We start from the raw sequence: 22,397 nt of genomic DNA, 5'->3' as shown, positions 1-22,397 counted from the left end.
AGCATCACACACACCACAAGTTATTTTGAACCTAGAAGAGCTGTATTACCCGATGTAAATGCTAACGATGGTGAAAGCATGATTTAGCAAAATCACTGTCTAAAATTACCAGGGGTCATTTTCAGCACCTGGTTCCCCACCTTTCCTCTCCAAGGCCCCCACTTCTGCTTTAAGGAGAGAGACAAATTGTCAGAATTGGATTTATGTTGTTGAGTCCATTACACAGGGAGATCACATGGATTTATGTGTATTAGATGTGTATTATTAGTCTCCCAAACACAAACAAGAGAACAAATGGAGATCATTTCAGCTCTCAACAATGTGGTTTAATACCAGCTACCCAGTGTTTGTTTACTGACACGTCTGTGATTTAATCTGCCTGCAGTCAATCTTGTTTTCAACTTCCAGCTGCTTTTCTATTAAATCTTTTCTATTAAATCAAGTCCTCTCCACCTCCTCAGACAGGTTTGCATGATATTTCCTAAAACTGTTTGATCATCCTTGTGTAAGCAAATACTGGTAGAGCTGCACGTTTAGATCAGTATCTGAGTATTTCTTCCAGTTTTTTGAGCTCAGTGCATTTTTTTTTTTAAATCACCACAGACAAATCTCTTAAGCTTAACTGTCGTTTAAATTGGGGAAAAGGGAAGGGAAAATGCCCTGGTTGTCATCGTTCTCTCAGCAGAGCAGTGAGGTGGTATGTACAGTGGGCACACAACATTTCTGGTGGTAAACTATGTCAGAAGAGTGCATCTGTCTGTCGTTATTGTGGTGGAAACAAATGTTTGGCTGCAGCAGTCTCTCCTTCAGAGTGTATGCATGCATCAACCTAGGATTGTTGTAGGATTCTTGCAATAAAGATGTCATTTTACGTGCTTTATTTTATTCAGACCCTCTGAGCAGCACAATCATAATTCTACCTAGCACTGAAAAACAGTAGTCATGACGGCAACATCTGTTCACCGGTAGAAGAAAAACAAACAGTTTAACATTAAAAGTGACTGAACACACAAAACAATCTTTTCAATAAAAAAATGGCTGTATTTAAAATCATAAACATGAACCATAAACTGCAATGTGGAAAGTGTCTCCACAAATCACAACTATTTCCCTAAAAATACATTAAAAAAATCTATAAAATATAAACAATATAAAATATCTAAATATCTAATACAATTACATAAAAGCAATAATAAAAACTAGGCACTTGTGAAAGGGGATAAACCTAGAAGGTTTGAGGTTGACGGTTCAGAGGCCCTGCACCTCCCACAGCAGGATCTCATTATAAGCTACAGTGAAAAGAAGAGTCCCAGAGGGAGAGAAGTGACACGTTTGCAGTGAGTCACTGTGCCGCAGGAAGTCCTGGAACCTGCCGCTGGTCGACTTGATCAACTTCAGCACTCGCTCTGAAAACAGATTAGACACATTCATGAGAAATGAATTCCAACTCTGAACTTAGACCACCGAAATCCATTTTTTGTACTGGGACCACGTGGAGATGCATCATAAACGAGATCTGAGATTACCTTTCGATCCCACAGCAATGAGCTGATCCTTACAGGAGAGGCTGAAGCATGTGGCCCAGTGGGGCAGGGCAATCTTTTTTATTATCTGTGGTAAAATATATGGATGAGATTACACACACATCTGTGGACATCCTGCCAGCAGGATAAATCTTAACTGGGTGGCAGAGGGGTGAAGCAGGGTGGTGCAGCGGTACCTGTTTTTTAACCAGGCTGTAGAAGGACAGCTCCTTCTCTACTCCGTACCCGGTGTAAACCACCAGGCTGGGGTCTGCAGGGCAGAAGGCAGCCAGGCTGGGAGGTGGACTGTCATCCTATGGCACATACGGTTTACACACATGGTACATGTGTAATGGTTAAACAGACTGAGCTTCATGCAGAGGTTTCCAAAACAGGTAAAACAAAATGCTAGAAAAATTGTTAATAAATGTTAATAAATGTTTCTGGTTTTGCTGCCTGTCCAGGGTTGTGTGGGGGCCGACATCACTGAACGGAAGGGTAATGTGACGTACATTTTCTGTATCGTGCATTTTTTTTAATGCCTTCGCGGGCATCTCGTCATACTTGTTTGCATATTAGTGCCACCAATCTTTCATCATTCTTTCATGACATTAGCATCATGCAAGCCTGTGAAATTACTAGAAACATTTGATTTCCCATCTCCTGAGTGTTACATGGCTAAAGAGTGAGAGGTTGAGTGTGAGCTTTAGCGTTAAACATTTCTATAGGATGCTGATATATCTTAACAACGGGGAGATGGAGTATCCATGAATCTTAAATAAAAACAAGAAATGTAGAGCAGCAATGACATTTCTAGTTATTAGTCATCATACCCCAAAATAGGCCGGGGCGGGGAATGTCAGCCAATCGACCAGATCACACTTGTCCTTCAACCAATCAGCAGCCCACACACTGACACGTCTGTCAGCACTGGCAGCCAACCACATCTCGCTTCCTTCCAGTCCGAAAATCTTACACTGAGGATTAGAGGATAACACAGCTTCAGACATGTACAGATGAAAAAAATGTCATAAAATGTCACAAGGACCCCGAGGAGGAATCTCACAGAGCACTTAATAACCTTGTGCGCCGTAGCTGCGGAGAGCTGACGGAAGAAAATGTCAGAGAAATCTTTGTAAGCTGAAAACCTGCCAACAGTACTTGGACTGGAGGAGCCGAGTGTCACTTCCTTTCCCAACTAAAATCATATGACGACGAGGTGGCTGGTGTTTATTCGGTATTACTGTGCTGCCATATTAAGCTCTGCTAAAGCTTCACTGCTTGGGCTGATTCAGTGAGCTGACCTGCTCATTCACACACTGGATGGTGGTAATTTGCGCTCCTTTGTGGTCCCTGATGACACGGATTGTTGCTCCATTCACTGGGCTGCTGACAGCTACCAGACCATTCTGTCCCGCTGAAAGGATCACATGACCTGTAGTGGTTCAAAAATAGTTACGCAGCAAACCTGGATGAAATGAAGCAGCTTTAACATGACAACATGACAAGTTACTGCCAGCACATGGGCTGTCACATGGGTCTTTGAAAGGCCTTTGATTGTTTATATACATTGTTCTATTGGCTGTTATAATAGTAACTTATTCTCTGGAGGAAACAAGGAAGCCTGAGGCAGGGTGGGGTGTTTACAATTATTGGAATTACAGAAGATGCAGGTTTTTGGCACTGCTGTCCTCTCTCACCATCAGCGGAGTACTGGATGGCAGTGACGGCCACGTGATGTGGATGCAACTTCATCTCCATCTCTGAGGAGGCGAGCTGGAAGATCCTCAGGGTCCCATCACTGTATCCTGCCGCCACACGTGCACTGTCCTCAACAGAGGACGGGCTCCAGCATACACAGTCACAGGCCTGACCCACAGAGACAAACAGGAGGGGTATTAGATACGGGGTGTGTGGTGTTTTGGTGCACAGTTGCTGTGATAATACCCATTTATGCCATCTTGCCACCTACCATCTGCCTTTTTGTTTTTTTTCAAATGATCATTTTGCTTAAAAAACAAACTATTGTTTCACCACAATATCTTAACTTGCTATGCAGTAGAAACACCATCAATTGTAGCGTAATACATTTGCTAATCAAATAATTTGTAACATTCCCTCATATTATCCAAACCCCCCTTGAAGTCTAGGATGTTCCATAGAGGTGTCCATGAGAAAATATATGGGAGCGGACCTGCCGATTAATTCAGATTGCTTCTCAAGTGTATTCCCTCACCTGGTTGAGGACCTGGAACTGCACCACCAGTTCGTTGCTGGTGGCTGACCACACCCTCACGCTGCCGTCCTCACTGCAGGTGGCGAAGTGTCTCTCGTCAGAGCTAAACACCACACCATTCACCTGCACAGCAGAGAGGAGCACATGTAGAGAGTGAAGCCTCCCGTGTTTTGAGTACAGACACAACAACAAGATTCTTATCTTGTCTGAACACATCACCTGTCAATACTGGATCACTGGCAGCATGACTCTCACCTCTGCAGAACAGAGCTTCCTCAGAAACATCAGGTAAGTTTCATCCTTCCTGTCTGGCACTTTTTCCTGGGCTGCTGTATTCAGTATTACTTTTCCTTTTGTTTTTGCACAGCTCTTGCCCCAATCAACAATGCTATTTAATTGAAATAATGGATTTAGAATAACCCAAAACCTTTGAAAGGAATGTGAATTTAAAAAATTTAGTTATTTCTGATGTTGTGACATGTTGAATTGATGTAACGATAAAAAGTAAGTTGGGCCAATCAAAATCAAAAATCTGATGCAAACAAAATATTTGTATTGCAACTAATTTATAAGTAGAGTAAACATGAGGACACAAAATAAAGAACAAACCAATTAAGGAAGTTGTAGTCTGTAGTTGTATTCTGATGTATATCTTTTGGTCATAGTGCAGTAACCTAATTAATATGTAGACAAAATACAATACTGTATGTATAATAACAATAAAAGAAGATGAGGATAAATGTTTGAAAAATACTCCCCCAATGTGCATCATTATAATTAAAAGTGCTTTATAAGAATGCCAGCTTCAGTTGTTGGATAAGCTTTTTGTTTTTTTTTATTCTGTCTCAAAGTTGCAGAGATAATTTTTCTTGAATTGAGGACCCTGATGGTGAGAAAACAGTGTGAGACAGCACTGACAGTGGCAATTAGCACCTCCATCTTGTACTGGCTTTCCTATTAACGGTGTCAGGAGCACAGCACACTTTCATAGAGCTGCCTGATCTCTGACAATTAAGGTACAGTTGTTTATGACAGCCTTCCCTGCTTTCTTCACAACCACTGGTTAAAAGCCAGAACTTTAGAAAAGTATCTGGTCTGACTTTTGAGAACATAATTTCAACACACCAGACATGGGATAAGAAATGCTCACATCGGTCACCCTAACTTAGATACAGCGCTAATCAGCCATATATGTAATGTAATGTAAACACAAAGTAAAACTGAGGATGATGGGAATATCATTAGTTTTGTAGGCATTTAGTTATGAACCTAAGTACTGGAAAAAACGTCTAATTCTGACCTGATGATGGCGCCACATGTTAGGGCATCACCAAAGTGATTACAACTGGTTATCATCAAAGTCAGTTGGATTCATCCTGTGGGGACCATGCCATCAACCCATGAGGACTATGCTAATAAACTGTATTATTAGGATCCGTTTTCAAACATCTTGTCTAAATTAATGCGTCATATGTTTAAATGAACGACGCGCTTCTAAGCTGTATGTTCCAGCTCCTGGTGGAGATATGGTATGTGCATTTGGTTATTTTTCACTTCCACCAGATCACACTGGTACCTTGGTCTTGTGGCCGCTGACTAGCCGGATGCTGCTGTTATCTGACCAGTTGATGTACCAGAGGGTTCCTGCTGTGGTGCCAACGATGCCCATGTCTGCTGTGCTATCAAATGCTGCACTGACCGTCGTCCCATCCAGCATTATCTCCTGCTCTAACACCACCACGGTCCCCCTGAGGACAGACACAGGTAACCAAAAACAATGAGCCCAGTGTTAAATGGAGACGTTGCCTGAGGATGACACAGTACCATGTTCTCTCTCTTCATCCATTTCACACTTCACACACAAAAAACAATTCCACTCATTTGTAACAGACATTTTGTGTGCTTTTTTATACCTGACAGCGAGAGCTTACTACAAAGACAAAAATCTACAAGTCAGGACAATAGATGTGAAAAAGCACCATGAAGCTGCATTTATTCATAATTACAGTGTAATGATTATAGGGGATGAAAACAGGAAAATGTACTATATCTTTTTACCTAACCATGAGGTTCTCCTTCTTTTTCAGAATTTAATAGAAACTGAAAAGAAAAAAATGTAACAATACAGGCGTGCTACTGTGCTCCTCTGAGTGCATTGAATTTGGGGGACAGGTTTGTATGCAATCATAGGATAATAATATAAAACAGGCTACTGCCTAGATAAGACGAAGAGGAGGAATCTGAAGAGTTGGCTACAGACCTGTCTTCCACACTGGAGACCATTTCCTGAGGTTTCACACCCTGAAGAGCTTCTACCTCCCACAGTCGCAACCAGCGGGTGTTGCTGCCTGTCAAGAGATGGTTCCCTCGACACAGCAGCACTCCTTCACCAAGTAATCATATCAATCCAATTAGCAATTGTGGAAAAATAGGATCAAAATACATGTGAGCCACATGACTCAAAATTACAGAAATATTTTACTAACTGAAAAAAAAAAGAATCTCCTTTATTAAATACAAATAGAAATTAAGACCCATTTGTACCGATCTCTCCCTCATCAGCCTCCCAGGTCATGAAGCAGTGGTGTGTGTTAACATCCCAGACGCAAACGTGTCCTCGATTGGTGGCGGTGAACAGAAAGGAGTCCATGTGGTAGCTCAGAGCTGTCAGCTCCACATCACCCACCTCTGCTGGTGCTTTCACCCTCTGCACCTACAGGGATGAAGCAATGGTTAATCCTTATTTACTAAAGTAAATACAATCTTTACCCACTTTACTTGAGAAGACTGCACCACGTTTAAGCCTTGTTTTGTCAACCACACATACAGTACAGGCCATTCTCTTGAAGCTCATCAAGAGAATGCCATGAGTGTGCAAAGCAGTAATCAGAGCAAAGGGTGGCTACTTTGAAGAAACTAGAATATAAGACATGTTTCCAAGTACATAATTCCACATGTGTTCATTCATAGTTTTGATGCCTTCAGTGAGAATCTACAATGTAAATAGTCATGAAAATAAAGAAAACGCATTGAATGAGAAGGTGTGTCCAAACTTTTGGCCTGTACTGTACATTCTGTGTGCTTTTCTGTGGTCATTTACCTTGAGGTCTACAGCCAAGCCATGTGTGTGGATGAGGCAGAAGTAAGCTCCCTGGCTGCCCACACAGGCCAGCTGGCTGGCTGCTGAAGGGCTGAAGGCTGCGTCATGGATCGGTCCCGACACACTCACACTGGACAACAGTTGGAAGGTCCTACTGCTCCACAGAGCCACCTCTGGGTCAGAGAAGTCTCCTACGGGATACAGTAGTCAGCGGTGTCAGAGTTCCTTGACTGGCCATCATGACGGATCCAACCCAATTCAAATTTTACTGACCAACAGAGAGGAAGAACATATCATCCCTGGAGAAAGTGACACTCTGCACCGCCCCCCTGTGGTAGGAGATGTTATTGCGACAAGTTCCATTCTGGACGTCCCAAATGCAGATCAGACTCCTGCTACCGTTGCTGCCGCCAGCCGCTGATGCCACAGTCTGGACAAGGGGGAACAAAGACACAGAGCACCTTCATTTTAATGTATGATTCCATCACACTTAACAGGACACAGGAGAAAAGAAACTGTTTCACAATTTTTCAGAGAGATGATTCTGACATCTGATCCGCTAGTTTTTGAGAGGAAAAAAATAACTCCCTTTTTCACTGTGTTGGACAAAGATATAATTTGAATGGACCCAGTTGCTTTAAATCTTTGATGAAGCAGCCTTTTAAATATCCATTGGTCATTCATAATTCTTGGTGTTCATTATTTGACACATTAGAAGTGTTTTCGAGGTCACAAGTGCCACTGCTGACAGCTTCCCATGAAGCTTCCCACAAAGAGCTCACACAGCACTGACCAGTGACGCAGAAAAAGTGAGAAAGTGCATCCGTCTCCTAATCATTCATGCCCTTTTCCTGTCTCCCGCTTAGACTGGACTTAATTGTATTACATTCGCTGGCCTAGCCAAATGTCTGGATCAAGGGACTGGATAATTTTCCCTCTGTGGTAGTGATCCCCTGCAATTACAAACCAACAACCAGCTGGAATACCTGTGTCCCTGGCTAATTGGCTGAGGCCAGCTTTAGTTTGATCAAGTAGTGGTCCTACATCATGGAAAAATATGCTCGCCATCTGCTCTGACACTTCCCCAAGGCACCAAATGTCCACAATATGTATTGCAGTATACGTGCATCATATATTTGGACAAACGGAAACATTTATGCCTTGCCTATACTCTTGTGCTCACTTGCCCTTTCTTTCTCCTTCTGTTTTTGTGTAAAATGTGAACGTTCAGAAATGCCAGAAATGCTGAAAACATTCTCCTACCTAAAAATGGCCATTGATCATCATTGATCTTTCTACATTATTTCCCTGAAGAGTTGCCACTCTGTTGGAAAATAAATTCCCCTCTCTACCTTTTTGAATATCAAATAAATACTCCTTTCTTTCTCTAAGGAACAACCTTCAGCTGAGTGTACAGACACCGTCAGAGTACGTTTAGCACAAAACGGCTACAGTTTATTTTGTAGTTTGACCATTTCACAGCATGTCTTAACGTCTGCATTGGAACATTGTCATTTCAGATGGTGAAATTAACTGCAATTTGCTAAAAATGTGATGAGTAGAGCTGAAACAATTAGTTGATTAATCAATTAGTCAATTGACGATAAATAATTAATTCATTGTTTCAATCAGTTTCAGGCATGCTACATAGTATTAAGTTCAAGCTTCTAAAATGGCCAGATTTGCTGCTTTGGCTTAACAGTTTTTGAACATCGCCAGCTGCACTGACTCTGTTTAAAAAGATACCTGCACGAGCAAAGCTCAAAGTCACGAGAAGACCCAAAACACCTGAGTAGCCAGTCACATGAGCTCTTTATCATTACTGTCCCCATCAATGCCCACATACTATGCTTTGATTAATTGTAATACAACTGAAGTGTCAAACTATGAAAAGTACCTTCGCATCATTTGAGACTGCAAGGCAAGAGATCTCCTCGCTGTGGCCCTGCAAGTGTCTCTGACGTCCTGTATGAAGGTACTCCACCACCACCACACAGCCACACGAGTACGCAAACAAACCTGTAACACAAATCAATTTCTGCATAGGGAAAAACGACACCTAGTCCCTCTTTTTAAACAGCTTACAAACAATATTTCTGCACCATTTCTGTTTTACTTTCAGTATACTATGACACCTTGGTCAGGGCTCCACACCATGTTCCCACGGCCATTTCCATTATAGCCAATCACCGCTTTCAGCTTTATGCCCTCTTCTCCTGGTTGGGGAGGCACAGCAGCCTGGATCAGAGAAAACATTAAGACAGGACCGCAAACAAACTCACACACTCAGTGACTCCAGCCTATCATTATACAAAGTGCTCTTTACCTGATCAAGAGTGGAGGTCTTGAAACGTGGGACAAAGTGCCTGTAGCAATCAGGACGTACCGGCGTCTTCCCTTTCAACTCAGCTGAATGACAAAACAACAATTAAAATAATAATAATCAAAAATTACAATAATAATTGAAAAACAGTAATTGGAAAATAGAAAATTCTGTATATTCCGCCATAAAGAAGAAAGAAAACAACAGAACAGAAAGTCAGTTCACTGCTAATGCTGAACAATGCAGTGGGGCACTTACCAGCATCCGTACGACTGACATTCAGGGGAGGCATGCTGTCCAGCTCTGTGACTTTGAGGAAGGAAACAGCAGGTCTGTGGTCAGAGGAGAGACCTGAACCAGAGGCTCCGACTGCAACGGTTGGGATGGTCAGGGAGTCATCACAAATAGACAAGGAGCCCAAAGCTATGGAAGTTGAAACAGGGGAAACAATAACAACAAAAACAACAACAATAAACCCAATCATCAAGTGCCTGTGTCCATTGAACACTCCTGTTATGGCCATTAGCAACAAATACATTCTTGGTACAAGCGCTGCACGTACATCTTGGTGTTGCTAGGCAACTACTAAAAAACCTGGGGCTTGGTATTTTTGTTTTTGCGAAGAGCCAAGATATTTGTTGATCCCTGGTCAATATGTACCCAGATCTGAAACAATTTAATCAACTATCAATTTCAATTAGATAGCAGGTCATTTTTTTTATATTTACACATGCAGTAGGCAGTAGTTAGTTGACTTTTTAGCTACTGAAACAGTGATCTCATCACGTTACTGCCAAGTTATGAAAACCAATGCAGATCTGTGTAAACACAGTATCTTTTTCTTATCTAACTAAGACATCAGCTGCATGTGTGTGATTTCCAGTTTTGACAGCTAATCATACAGTTAACAATAGATAGGATGTGCTGGTGGGTCATTGAAAATTGAAGAGAGAACTTACCGCCCTGGTCAACTTGGTCAAGGGTGCTGACGTCCAGTCGTGGTGGCGGTGAGGAGGGGAGAGGCGCTGTCTGTCGAGGCATCCCATTGGACAACTGAACTCTGCTCATTTCAGAGTCTGGTTTAACTGCTGACGACACGACACACAAGATCAACAGTTTATTTGGAGTTAGTAAGAACATTTGAATCGGGTACATTTTCTTTTATTGTAGCCTGACTATGCACTCTAAATGGATTACCTGACTTAGGAGCTGAGTTGTCGCTTACTCTGAGAGGTGAACTGTCAGAGAAAACAGAGTGCATCGGACATTTACAAATAAACTTTACAAACTCTGACACACTCATTAACAACAAGACTCAAACATGTGACAGGGATTATTACCGGCGGTCAGTCAAAGACTCAGCAGGATGTGCCTGAAAGTCCCAAAAGAATATGCCGTCTCCCACTGAGATGACGCCCAGTTGGTCAGGGGAGAAGCTCACCTGGCGGATGGGCTGACTGTGGCCTATGAACATCTGGTACAGAGAAACACATGATTCAGTTACTACTGACACTTTAACATTAACTTATATTCCTACTGTTCAACAAATGAAGACAACATGCCTTCTATGATAATGATGAATGCAATGTTTTACCACAAACCTGTATAGTTTTAACTGCCCTCATGATTTTATCCAGAATATTAACATAATACACAAAGTGTGCATATTCAAAGCTAAACTGACTTGTTTGTAGAACAAAGATTGATTCATTAGTAAACCAAGTTGTTTTTCATGCAAAAATTTGATGAAAACTGATTTCTTGTTTTCCTTTGTTTTCCATGACATCTATAGTGAATGTCTGAATAACTGAGCTGGACTATGGACTGTAAATCAGACCAAACATGACATTTACATGTGTCAACTTGCACATTAGGATATTGTGATGGGAATTTTTTTTTAGTGTTTCTTGATATTTTATAGACCAAACAATCTGCAGATTAATCGTTACTGAAAATGTTTTTTTTTTTTTTTACTTCAGTGGGCTCCCTATTGTAATGACAAATTGAAATACAAAATATAAAAAACAAATTGTAAATTAGTGTCGTCTAGTTGACAGGTTGAGCTCAGAGGTGTCAAAGCATTTTGCATTGCATTCAGTCACAAGATGCTTATTAGTAAAAAAAAAAAAAAAAAAAAACAGCAGCAGGGACTAAACCAAAAGAGAACATGTAGTTTATATTCCAGTCAAAAGCACTCATTCTGTCAGACCAAAATTCTACCTGTGAGTTAATGTTGAGCTGCATGTTATAATCCCACACTTTCACAGCATTGTGTCCAGCTGTCAGCAGGAATCGACTGTCTTCACTCACAGCCAGGGACGAGCACTGGTGTTTGTGCACCTTTGACGCCTGTCAGGGAGGCAGGGATCCAATCAGAAACACACACTCCGCCATATGGTAGGAAAACATAATCAAGTGTTTGTGTAGAGATACACTGTACCTTTCAAAACTCTGAGTTGTTCGGCTGTTTCTATTTCCAAAGATATTTTCAACATTCCTCTACCCGTGAGCTGCTTGTTATCAGTATCTCTGTCAATTCCTTGCTGACCTTAACTCAACCCAGCAACCATCTTCTAACTGTTCTCAGAACCCAACTACAATTTTAACTATGCCATATCATAATGTGTACACACTAATGTCGAAAATATCTACATTCATGATCTTACATGACTCTTACACTTTAAGATCACTTTTGTCAAACACACAGAGCTGTTGATTATTTTTTCAAATAAAAAGCCATGATGACAGTATTACAATACACAGGTTACAGACTCAGCATGCAAGTATTTGGAAAAGTGACACCTTTTTTTACGTCTCTTTCTATGTCTGAAGTAAATGCTTCATCTTGGAGCACCTCATGTTTAGATTTTTAGTCAATTAGGTCAGCTAAAGTGTTAAAGTTCAGCAGTGTCACCTCTCGGAGCAGACGGCCTGTCTTGGTGCTAACCCAGAGGATCTTATTAGCAGATGTGGTGACCAACAAGTGTTCGGTGGAGGCCGGAGAGAAGCAGACCTTCAGTGCAGAATCAAGACGGGTGCTCTCCACGTCCAGAATACTCACATCCACATGCAGCAACTAGACAGAGATGGAATGGGTCGATGTGAAGACACAAGAAAGTACAATTCGACATAGGAATATAGAACATGACTGTCAGTGCTCAGATCTTTTGATGAATATATTAATTAGTTGGAAATGGAATTTTACAAACATACAGGTTGATCTTGGGAACATCTGTATGGTACAGTATATGGGCTTGGCAAAAACAGAATCCCATTTAACCAAAGAGTACTGCTGCCTTATTACTCCTTCATGACTCTTAACTGAAATCTAATCTTAATCTATCTGAGCAGTGCGACAAATGGAATGGCGCTTAGAAGTGACAGTGTGTAACATACCTCATCCAGAGACTGTGAGTCAGCGATGGTCACAATGTACTCTGAAGGACCGACAAAAGCCAGACAGCGGCTGTCACTGCTCACTGTCAGAGCGTCTGGAGCGCGCTCAGTGCCTCGGGCAACCACATTACCTGGCCAATCAGGTACAGAGTTAACAGAACAACACTCACCGTCAACATGGCTGCCTGACATGCTAACTTGTCTCTGTGATTGAAACGGGTAACCTGTTGAGTAATTTAACATGCAAATTGCATTATCAACAGTGCTGTTTCAGTAGAATCAATGCAATGCAATAGCTAGCTCATAAAATTTGATTCTGTGCATAAATGTTTTATAATTCAGCTGATTAAATTTCACATTTCTGGTAAATGTGTAATGTACTGAAATTAACTTGAGGTGGCTTTGTTCACATATATACATACACACAACTCTGATGACATTGAGGTCTTCCTCAGAGGCGTTGTAAAGTGCCAGAGAACCCTGTGAGTCGGCACTGTACATGAGCTCCCCATCCGGGGAGAAGGCAAGACCCACCACTTGACCTCTGTGCTGCCTATAATAGAGGTAAATACAAACATAAATACAGAGAAACAAGAATTCAAAAGCAGTCACGACTCTCTCGACGACACACTTTAAAGTCCACACTAAAGAAGAATTTTATCTTGTTGTATTTTCCAGTAACTGGACACACCTGACATATCATACTACATTACATTACTACATACTATAGTATATAGTAATTGTGCCCCAAGCATTATCTTGTATCCAAATACAAAGAACAGCAGCCACTGGTGAAGCTGGAGGGTCCACATTGGTTTAGACATACTTGTGTTCAGCCAGCAGCTTGGCACTGGAGATGTCAAAGACTCTGACGATGCCTGAGCTGAAGCCGCACGAGAAGACCTGCTCGCTGGGATGGAAGGCCACTGAGCAGGGGCTGTCCTCTGACACAAAATCATACAACTAGTGACAAGACACAACAACAAACATTTAGTAAATAAGCCACTGAGGTAGACTGCAATTCTACAGAGAAAAAGAAGAGTCAGGTAGCCAGTTCTGCAAAAAAAAAAAAAACAACAACAAAAAAAAAAACAACCTTGATGCTCATTTTCTAAAGCACAAAATAGTCTGGCAGAGAAAAATGCCTTACAGAACCTTTTTTTAAAATACAAAGGCCAGCTGACAAAAAGCCACATACTGCCAGTGTCTAGTTTTTCTAAAGTGAGAATGTGTATATAGACTTGGTTCAACACATTGAAATACTGTGTCTCTTAAATTAAATTATACCAAGATTAAACTGATAAACTTGAGGAGTATTTATTAATAATGCATTCAAACAGTAGGATCTGTGTATTATAAAGAAGTAATGGTAGGAAACAGATAAATGTGGTGCTGACTGACCTGATGCAAAGAATCCATATTCCAGATGCGCACTGTGCCATCGGATGAGGCCGTTGTCAGATGCCGACGGATGCCATCTACACTGAAGCCGAGCACAGTGTCTGTATGAGACCTCATGAGTGTGCTGTAACCACGGCTGCTCACATCAAGGAAACCCAGGTTACCAGTAGAAGTGCCTGCCAGGACCTGAAGACTGTCTGATGAGACTGACACCAGGCTCACAGGTCCTTCGTGCTCTGAAGAACATTGACATGCACAAATGTTATGATAGCTGAAAACAAGTCATGTATATATATGTAAGGTTTGTTCTATTCTTATTATTTTTTCTACTATCTTAAACTTTTTAATGGCACTGTCAATGATGAGATGCAGACTAGCGCTCCCCCATGAAAACTCGGAAATTATTATCTTCATATACATAAGCTAAAGACTATATCAAGGCCTGTGGCGAAGTTTTCTGCTACTGTTAGTTTGCAGCAGGTAAATGTTACTCCGCTCCTCGGTGTGCCTACCAGCCTCCAGGAAGACAGCAGAAAAATCTAGGGGCCAGAGCCGCAGGAAGCCATCTTCAGAGCCCGTGGCACAGAATGATGAGGACACGCTGATGCTGTTGATAGCAATGCCTGGACCTGGCACACACATACACACATACAAACACACACACACACTTATATATTCTCATTGGCTCTTCAAAGTTGGACCCTTTTCCCAACACCTCTATTAAACTAAAAAATATCAAAAACTTTCTCTCTACCAGTGACTTCAGACACACCTGTGTTAAAAGTCCACTTCTCCCTGCGGTTTGCATGCTGCTGCTGTGCAGGCAACAGCCTCCTGACATTTCTAATAACAACTCTGCTGTAGTCGATTTCAAAGATATAACCACTCCGACTGCTGGCAAATCTATGAGAAGACAATCAAAGGGAATCTTTAAATGATACAGTTTTCACTGGATTTGTATCAGATTAATACTTTTCCCAATGCTTCGTAAACCTGGATAGTTCCATTGACTGGTTTGTTCACTCACAGTGTTCGATCATCAAGAGGCTGGCTGGGAGAGTTTCCCTCCTCAAAGGCCACATCAGTGAAGTCCATTGAGTGGTATTCACCCAGGTTGACTGGACAGGAGCGCAGCCTCCCATTCCATACTCGCCACAGGCGAATATTGTCGCGACCACATGACACCATCCTGAAACCAGCACAATTGCAGACTAAAGATGTTCTAAGAGTTCTAACTAACAACATGAGCCCTCTATCTTTCCTGATCCTGCACCTAGATCCTTTTTACCATTCCACTCTCTAAACAGGGTCTTCTGCATCTTCCTGCACTAAGAAGACCTGAGTGTGAGAGTGGACTGAAATCTGTGCAAACACATCTGTGGGATTAACAGACCTCTCTATGCAGAACTAAATACATTTCTGTCAATATTATTGGATAAAACAAAGCAGACATGCCAGTGTCGTCATCATTTACTCTCATCAGGTGAACGGATTGAGAGACAAATATGCTCCCAAACATGCACTGCTGGCTAAACATAAATTTTAAAATCCAAACACAGGGAAGTGAGGGTACCTTGTATCATCAAAGGAGGCAACCTTCATGGTGTGGATGTCCACATCTGTGTGTGCTTTGGCTAAGATGGTCACCTCTCCACCTTTACTAGCGTTCAGAGTGTTCCACACCACCACCATCTAATAAGGGTTAAATTAGCACAACAACCAGAGACAGTCAGGGACAGTCATTGTCTCTAATAAGAGCAGTAAATCATAACACGTCATTTAAAATGATATCAGTCTAAGTAATGATAAAAAGGGTTGCTCTGCATTTACTAATCTAGTCATTCACAATAATGATACCCGTGGCTCTCTCTCAGGATTCTGAGTGCAGTGCGTGCTTATTGCCTTTATATACCAGTTAGAAAATAAGCCCTTGAATTTTCATGTGGGAAAATTTGCATTTGTGGTGCTTACTGTTTTACTGTGGCTGTCTTTACCCACTCCACAGAGAACACTGCCGCTATACGAGAAGCTTCGAAATGGAAACAGAACAAAGAACACAAAATTAATGTGAGCAAGTAGTGTTGAACATGAGCTCTGAAATCAATTCATATGCAAGATAACAAGTTGATTACCTAAGAGAGGATAATGAATTAGCATGAATCCTAAACATGGCCAGAGAGTTTCCTTTGTGGTAGTTCCATACTCGAACGACACTGTGATTGCCAGTTTGTGCTGAGGCCAGCAGTGTTGTGTTGCCATTAAAAGCAAGTGCGGACACCTACAGAGAAAGCATGGACAGATGCTGCAAAGATTCAATTTCTGTTTGACTGCTGCCAGAAGCAGCTGTGCCTTCCAGCCCATTGGAAGAGATTCTGCTTTGAAGGTAGCTCAACACATCACAGCTCATTTACCTTATCAGTATGGCCGATGAAGAATCTCTGCTGGTTGGAGGATATCTTCATAGAGATGATTATTGCGTGACATGGGTACACCACTGAATCACCTGATTTGGTCCACAGGGCCTACAGTGGAATAAGGTACAGCTCTTAGACCTCTATCAGTCTCTGATTTAATGCATTTTATTCATAACCTTCAAAATCATAATGTATGTGAAGCCAGCCTGATAAACTCAAAATGAGCATACACATTTAGTTGTAGCTCCTCCAAAGCCGATGATTCTATTGAGCCTGAGAATCGGGTCTGGAAGCAGCTTCTAACAAGGAGAGAAGTAAAGACAACGATTTGAAATGAGCTCCCAAAGAGAATGTGCGTCAGCAGATAGTTGCTTCATCTCTCACCTGCTGTCTGGTTTCTTTAGATGCTGATAGATGGACAGGATGTGGCACTGGAGTGCACACCACCTGAGAATACAACAAGATCAACAGTGTTGGCACAAAACTGTACAAAAGGCATTTTTAAGTCTGGTTAAATGTACGATCTAGTCAATATGAAGCTTCACCTCCTCTTCACTTTCCTCCCCAGATTTGCTGATGCCATCCTCAGGATGCACATACACGTGAATTCCCCCATCAGCAGTATCACGGATTGGCCTGGATGTAAGCTGGTGTGAACTGGAGCATGTAGACTCCTGCTGATGCTGGTCATCATCATGACAAAGCCAGTCATCCTCCTGGTGAGTGGAAACTACACCCAGCTCGGGTATGTTGGTCACCAAGGGGGTTCGATTCCTCGGGAGCTAAGGCAACAGATGGGAAAAAACTAAAACAAACATACAAACACACACACACTAAAAAAGACAAGAGACCATCTTGCTATGGGATCACACCAGCTGCCACGCCAATGCAATGAAACACGTGACACAAGAAAAGTGTGCCAGGTTTATTCAGCATGTCGAACAATCTTCACATGCTAATATTTTTCATTTATTAAGGATATAATGCTTTTTGTTGACAATTAGTATGTGTAGACTATGTAAAATGTATCATGTTAATTGCTAGTAAAAAATTGCAGCTTCCTACGAAAATATATTTGCAGTACAAAGAGTCAAGATGAACCATCTATATTTTCACAGACAAGTGGGTTGGAATCAGAGTTCAGTTCAAGTTATCACTCTTACTGCTTTTGGAGTAGTGATCTGCTGGATGAGAGACACACGGTCCTGAACTGGTTTACTGAGGTTGACACAGCGAGTTTCCTTTCTACTAGGGCTTCTTTGGTTGGAGAAACATCCTGGGAAAAAAAGGCATATGAAAGCCCATGATCTACAATGCATTGCTATTAGGATTACCAAGCAGTGTGCAGGCAAAAACAAAATGTGTTTTGGCAGAGCAGCTCTGATCCCATATATTTGTCCTGCAATAGTAATTATCTATAAGTCCAGGGGCTCCAATTTATTTTGCTGAAGAGGAGAATTTTGAAGAGTAGAATTAAAGAAATGATACAAGAATCTTTAAAGCAGAGCAAAGCAAAAAGTAATCAGATTTTCTAGAAATTAATTAGAAGTAAGCCAGTAGAAGGAAAATCTAAAAAAAATATGAGTCAGTATATGCAAAGGCATGCTATACTCTTACTATATAAGGTTTTAAATACCGAATGAGAAGAATGGCGAGTAGTGTGGTGTGTCATAACTTACTAGCCTCAGGATGGGGGCTGCCTTTCTGGATGGAGTCAAAGGGTAACTTTGTTCCCTCTGAGGGAAACCTGTTGGGGTATGACAAGATGAGAGACTACATGGCAGTGCACTGTGCTAAAGCAGGTACCTGTAGTTTTTTATAAATGAACAATAATAGGGACTTCAGATTATCAAAACAACAAAACACTATCAAACATCAATGCACTAGACATGAAAAAAAGAGTAAAGGATAGATTTTGGTTTTAATACAATTCCAGTGATGTACATTCTGTTCACAGGTGAGGTTACTGTACCTGATGTAGTCATAGAGGTCATGCCAGGAGCTTCCCTTGGGCACAGGAAATGACATTTCTCTGGGCATTGGACCTGTTCCCTGGGAGGAGGCCAGACCCATCAGTTTGGCTTCACTGAAGGACACTCCTGTTGAAAGAGAAAATTGCACAAGCGTATGAGAAAAGTAAACACGTCACTGCTACATTATGTAATTTATTCAAAAATCAGAGGATGCAGACATTATCAGCAAAAACAGACAAAAGAGGCAGCCATAATTTCGGGGGGGATTAAGCTCAGTAAACTGACTCTCACCAGGATCTAGCAGCAGGTCACTGGTGAACATATTTTTCACTGCCATGTTGGCACAAAGCTTGATGCTTTTCAGGTGACTGGAGCAGCGGTTGAGGTAGACAGAGAGTGTGTACTGCAGGTCCAGCATCAAACAGGTCCAACGCACTGAAGTGGGAGCTGGACCCACCAAACCTGGACCACATAAGCATAAATACTGCCAGCGCTGTTGCAAGACATGCAAGGTTATTTACATTCTAAACTAAAGTGCAGTGAACTGTCAAAACAAAGCCATTTGAACAACGCATGTCTATGTAAGTGGTTACATGTGTGTGTATATTTTACCACGTCTTGCAGATTTGGCTGTGCTTTCATAGACTGAATCCTTTGCAGCTCCACACAGGAAAGGAAACTGAAGCCAGGTCGCTGTGGACTTGAACTCTTTGAACATGTTGGAAAAAGAGATGCGTACCACCTGGCCCTCCTTCACACCAAACCACACAGAGGGAGGGGGGAATTACAGTCCATTTTCACATGCACCATATGAGTGGCAATTACAGTGGAGAAAGGTTGACAACTAAGGAAGTTTCTACTAAATTGCCAATAGCCTTTTCATTGCTGCTTAATTCAAAGGAAAATTAATTGGATTTACCTAAATAAATTAGAACAAAGTAGCACAGCAAGTATAATGAGGAGGAAATTTCCCCCACACACACTCCCCTCCAAAAGTATTGGAACAGTGAGGCCAATTCCTTTATTTTTGCTGTAGACTGAAAACATTTGGGTTTGACATCAAAAGATGAATATGAGACAAGAGATCAACATTTCAGCTTTTATTTCCAGGTATTTACATCTGGATGTGATACACTACTTAGAAGGTAGCACCTTTTGTTTGAACCCACCCATTTTTCATGTGAGCAAAAGTATTGGAACATGTGACTGACAGGTGTGTTTTGTTGCCCTGGTGTGTCCTGTTACATTGATTATTCAAACAATAAATAGTGCTGAATGTCTACGTTCAGTTTCAGATTTGGGTTTTGCCTGTGCAGACTGAATTTATAGTTAGAGGCGTAACCAACAAGAAAACCAGAGAGCTGTCCATGGGTGAAAAACAAGCAATTGTGAAGCTGAGAGAAGATGGAAAATCAATCACAGTCATTGCACAAACATTGGCCATAGCCAGTACAACCATTTGGAATGTCCTGAAGAAGAAAGAAACCACTGGTGTACTAAGTAACAGACGTCGAACGGGTAGACCAAGGAAAACAGCAGCAGTTGACGACAGAAACATTGTGAGAGCTGTAAAGAAAGACCCTAAAACAACTGTTGACATCAGCATCAACCTCCAGAGAGCAGGAGAGAAGGTGTCACAGTCTACTGTTCGCAGAAGACTTCATGAACAAAAGTACAGAGGCCACACCAGAAGATGCAAACCACTCATTAGCAAGAAGAAGAATAGGAAGGCCAGGCTGGAATTTGCCAAAAAGTCCAGAGACAAGCCTAAAAATTCTGGGACAAAGTTTTATGGACTGATGAGACAAAGATGAACCTTTACCAAAGTGATGGAAAGGCTAAAGTTTGGAGAAAGAGAGGATCTGCTCATGATCCCAAACATACAAGCTCATCTGGAAACACAGTGGAGGTAATGTCATGGCTTGGGCTTGCATGGCTTCTTCTGGGATGGGCTCATTCATCTTCATTGATGATGTAACACATGATGGCAGCAGCAAAATGAACTCAGAAGTCTACAGAAGCATTTTGCCTGCCAATTTAAAGAAAGATGCAACCAAACTGATTGGGAGATCCTTCATGGTGCAGCAAGATAATGATTCAAAACACACTGCCAAAACAACAAAGGAGTTCATCAGGGGCAAGAAGTGGGAGGTTTTAGACTGGCCAAGTCAATCTCCAGACTTCAACCCTGTAGAGCATTTTACCTGCTAAAGAGCAGACTGAAGGGAGAAACCCCCCCAAAACAAACCACAACTGAAAGAGGCTGCGGTGAAAGCCTGGAAAAGCATCACAAAAGCAGAATGCAAAAGTTTGGTGATGTCAATGGGTCACAGGCTTGATGCAGTTATTGCAAGCAAAGGATTTGCAACTAAATATTAAGTCTTTTCACGTTAATGTATTTTAAGTCTATCTGTTCCAATACTTTTGCTCGCCTAAAAATTTGGTGTTCCGTTACAAATAATGTTACCTTCTAAGTTGTGTATCAGATCCAGATGTAAATACCTGGAAATAAAAGCTGAAATGTTTATCTCTTGTCTCATATTCATCTTTTGATGTCAAACCCAAATGTTTTCAGTCTACAGCAAAAATAAAGGAACTGGCCTCACTGTTCCAATACTTTTGGAGGGGAGTGTAATTAGATGGTATTTAATGTGAAAAGAATTCGTAGAGTTGTACATCGGTATTTGAATTAAACTGAAAAGCCAACACCTTGAAAAGGCACACCTTGAAATGTGAAAGAATTAAGAAAAAAGCTAAAAAGACAGAGCCGATGGATTTCAAAATAAACCTGTCACATGACAGTCGATACAAAAAAAACACAGGACTTGGTAAATGATATAGTCTAGATAGTATAGATCTATCAATACTCTTGATTTCATCAAATGTACACATGCAAGATCAGGTGCAATACCTCAGCGGAGACATCCAGGTGGACCACAAAGTATTTCCCAGGTGTGGGCCTGAAGAGGAGGTAGAAGTAGCGCCCTGACAGCCCCAGAGACTGGCTGCTGTTCTTGGGTACCAGGATGTAGTTGTTGGCAGGAACAGGACCCCTGATCTGGAACACTGAACACTTCAGTGTCTTATTCTGGGGGGCATCATGAAAAGTGGAAATAAAGGAAATTAAATTTGATCTAAATTGGACACAAAGTGCTCTAAATTTGGCCTGAATGCTTAAAATTAAAAGTGATACTCTACCCAAAATCGAAAACCCTGTGCAGGCATGATAGATAGAAAGACAGTTTGGGGGCATAGACTGAACATACAGTCTATGTTTGGGGGTCATGTATGATTTTAACGTTAAACGTCACAAGTTGTGAGGAGCAAAGTTACCGTGTATGTTGACACATCCCCCTCTTTTGCAGACCTTTTCCAGTCTTCGACTCGGACATGTTTGAATATGTTGACATAAGGATGTTGCCAACCTGCGAGGTCAAAACAGGGTTCAGCAACAGGCTTCACCATAACGTTACTAAGTTAATTAGAACAGTATTAACTTTTGACTCGAGTTATGGCTTCTGTCTCACAGTCTTTGTTGCTGTATAACTTCATTTAAACATTTTAAAGTTCGTTTTACCTTTGGAGGCCATTGATAGTGAATATTGTAACTGGGAAATCCACCTGTTGACGCCTCAGTCTTGTTAAAACTCGAGCAGCTGGTGTAAATTTAAAGATGTTAGCTAGCAAACAGACAGCTAAATGACCGGGAAAGCTCCTTCTCTGTCTCCCGGGGTTCAATCAGAAGACACAACATTTTGTTTTACATCATATTAAGGCAAAAGAGGTTTTCCAATTCTCCCGGGCACCAACTAAACAACAGTTTTAATTTGCCATCAGGTCCTTTCTGTCGCAGTCGTATCCTTCCCGCTCCAGCCCCCGCCGTTGCCAACGACAGCACGACGCCCATGACGTCAGCGCGTTGCTTTTCCTGGAGCTTCTGGGTAATGAAGTTCATAGAGCTAAAAGGCATACTTTGGGAGAAACTGTGTCATTTTGGAATATGAGGGCAAAAAAAAATCAATAATCACCAC

The 22,397-nt window shown here is 41.6% G+C and overlaps 1 protein-coding gene across 1 annotated transcript; it reads right to left on the bottom strand.

Moving 5' to 3' along the window:
- Window positions 1-879: 879 nt before the first annotated feature.
- wdr90 (WD repeat domain 90) lies at window positions 880-22,230 on the bottom strand. The gene is made up of 43 exons (XM_070852444.1): window positions 21,944-22,230; window positions 21,700-21,791; window positions 21,278-21,454; window positions 18,979-19,117; window positions 18,658-18,828; window positions 18,366-18,492; window positions 18,073-18,140; window positions 17,557-17,669; window positions 16,939-17,175; window positions 16,778-16,840; window positions 16,624-16,692; window positions 16,391-16,501; window positions 16,112-16,257; window positions 15,951-16,008; window positions 15,553-15,671; window positions 15,007-15,168; window positions 14,752-14,882; window positions 14,492-14,608; window positions 13,980-14,215; window positions 13,405-13,541; window positions 13,001-13,131; window positions 12,579-12,709; window positions 12,097-12,258; window positions 11,403-11,531; window positions 10,523-10,656; window positions 10,380-10,420; window positions 10,142-10,267; window positions 9,441-9,605; window positions 9,186-9,268; window positions 8,995-9,097; window positions 8,757-8,878; window positions 7,133-7,289; window positions 6,860-7,050; window positions 6,304-6,472; window positions 6,020-6,143; window positions 5,336-5,507; window positions 3,760-3,882; window positions 3,224-3,392; window positions 2,828-2,958; window positions 2,357-2,500; window positions 1,721-1,837; window positions 1,527-1,611; window positions 880-1,406 (listed from the first exon to the last, which is right to left on the bottom strand). Exons 1-43 carry the CDS (start codon window positions 21,954-21,956, stop codon window positions 1,249-1,251), a joined length of 5,553 nt encoding a protein of 1,850 aa, XP_070708545.1. The 5' UTR covers window positions 21,957-22,230; the 3' UTR covers window positions 880-1,248.
- Between the last annotated feature and the right edge of the window lie 167 nt (window positions 22,231-22,397).

Source organism: Pempheris klunzingeri, chromosome 20, assembly GCF_042242105.1.
Source record: "Pempheris klunzingeri isolate RE-2024b chromosome 20, fPemKlu1.hap1, whole genome shotgun sequence".
NCBI classification, from domain to species: domain Eukaryota; kingdom Metazoa; phylum Chordata; class Actinopteri; order Acropomatiformes; family Pempheridae; genus Pempheris; species Pempheris klunzingeri.
Note: the sequence above shows the minus strand (reverse complement) of the source record. Positions and strands in the feature narration are given on the sequence as shown.

What these genes read in the sequence shown, in the direction of transcription:
- wdr90 (XM_070852444.1), bottom strand. An exon ending in CAGTCTCAAATGATGCGAAG is followed by an intron (nt 7,290 to 8,756) that starts GTACTTTTCATA and finishes CCCCTTGTCCAG; the next exon opens with ACTGTGGCATCAGCGGCTGG. An exon ending in TATGTTCTTCCTCTCTGTTG is followed by an intron (nt 7,051 to 7,132) that starts GTCAGTAAAATT and finishes TGTATCCCGTAG; the next exon opens with GAGACTTCTCTGACCCAGAG.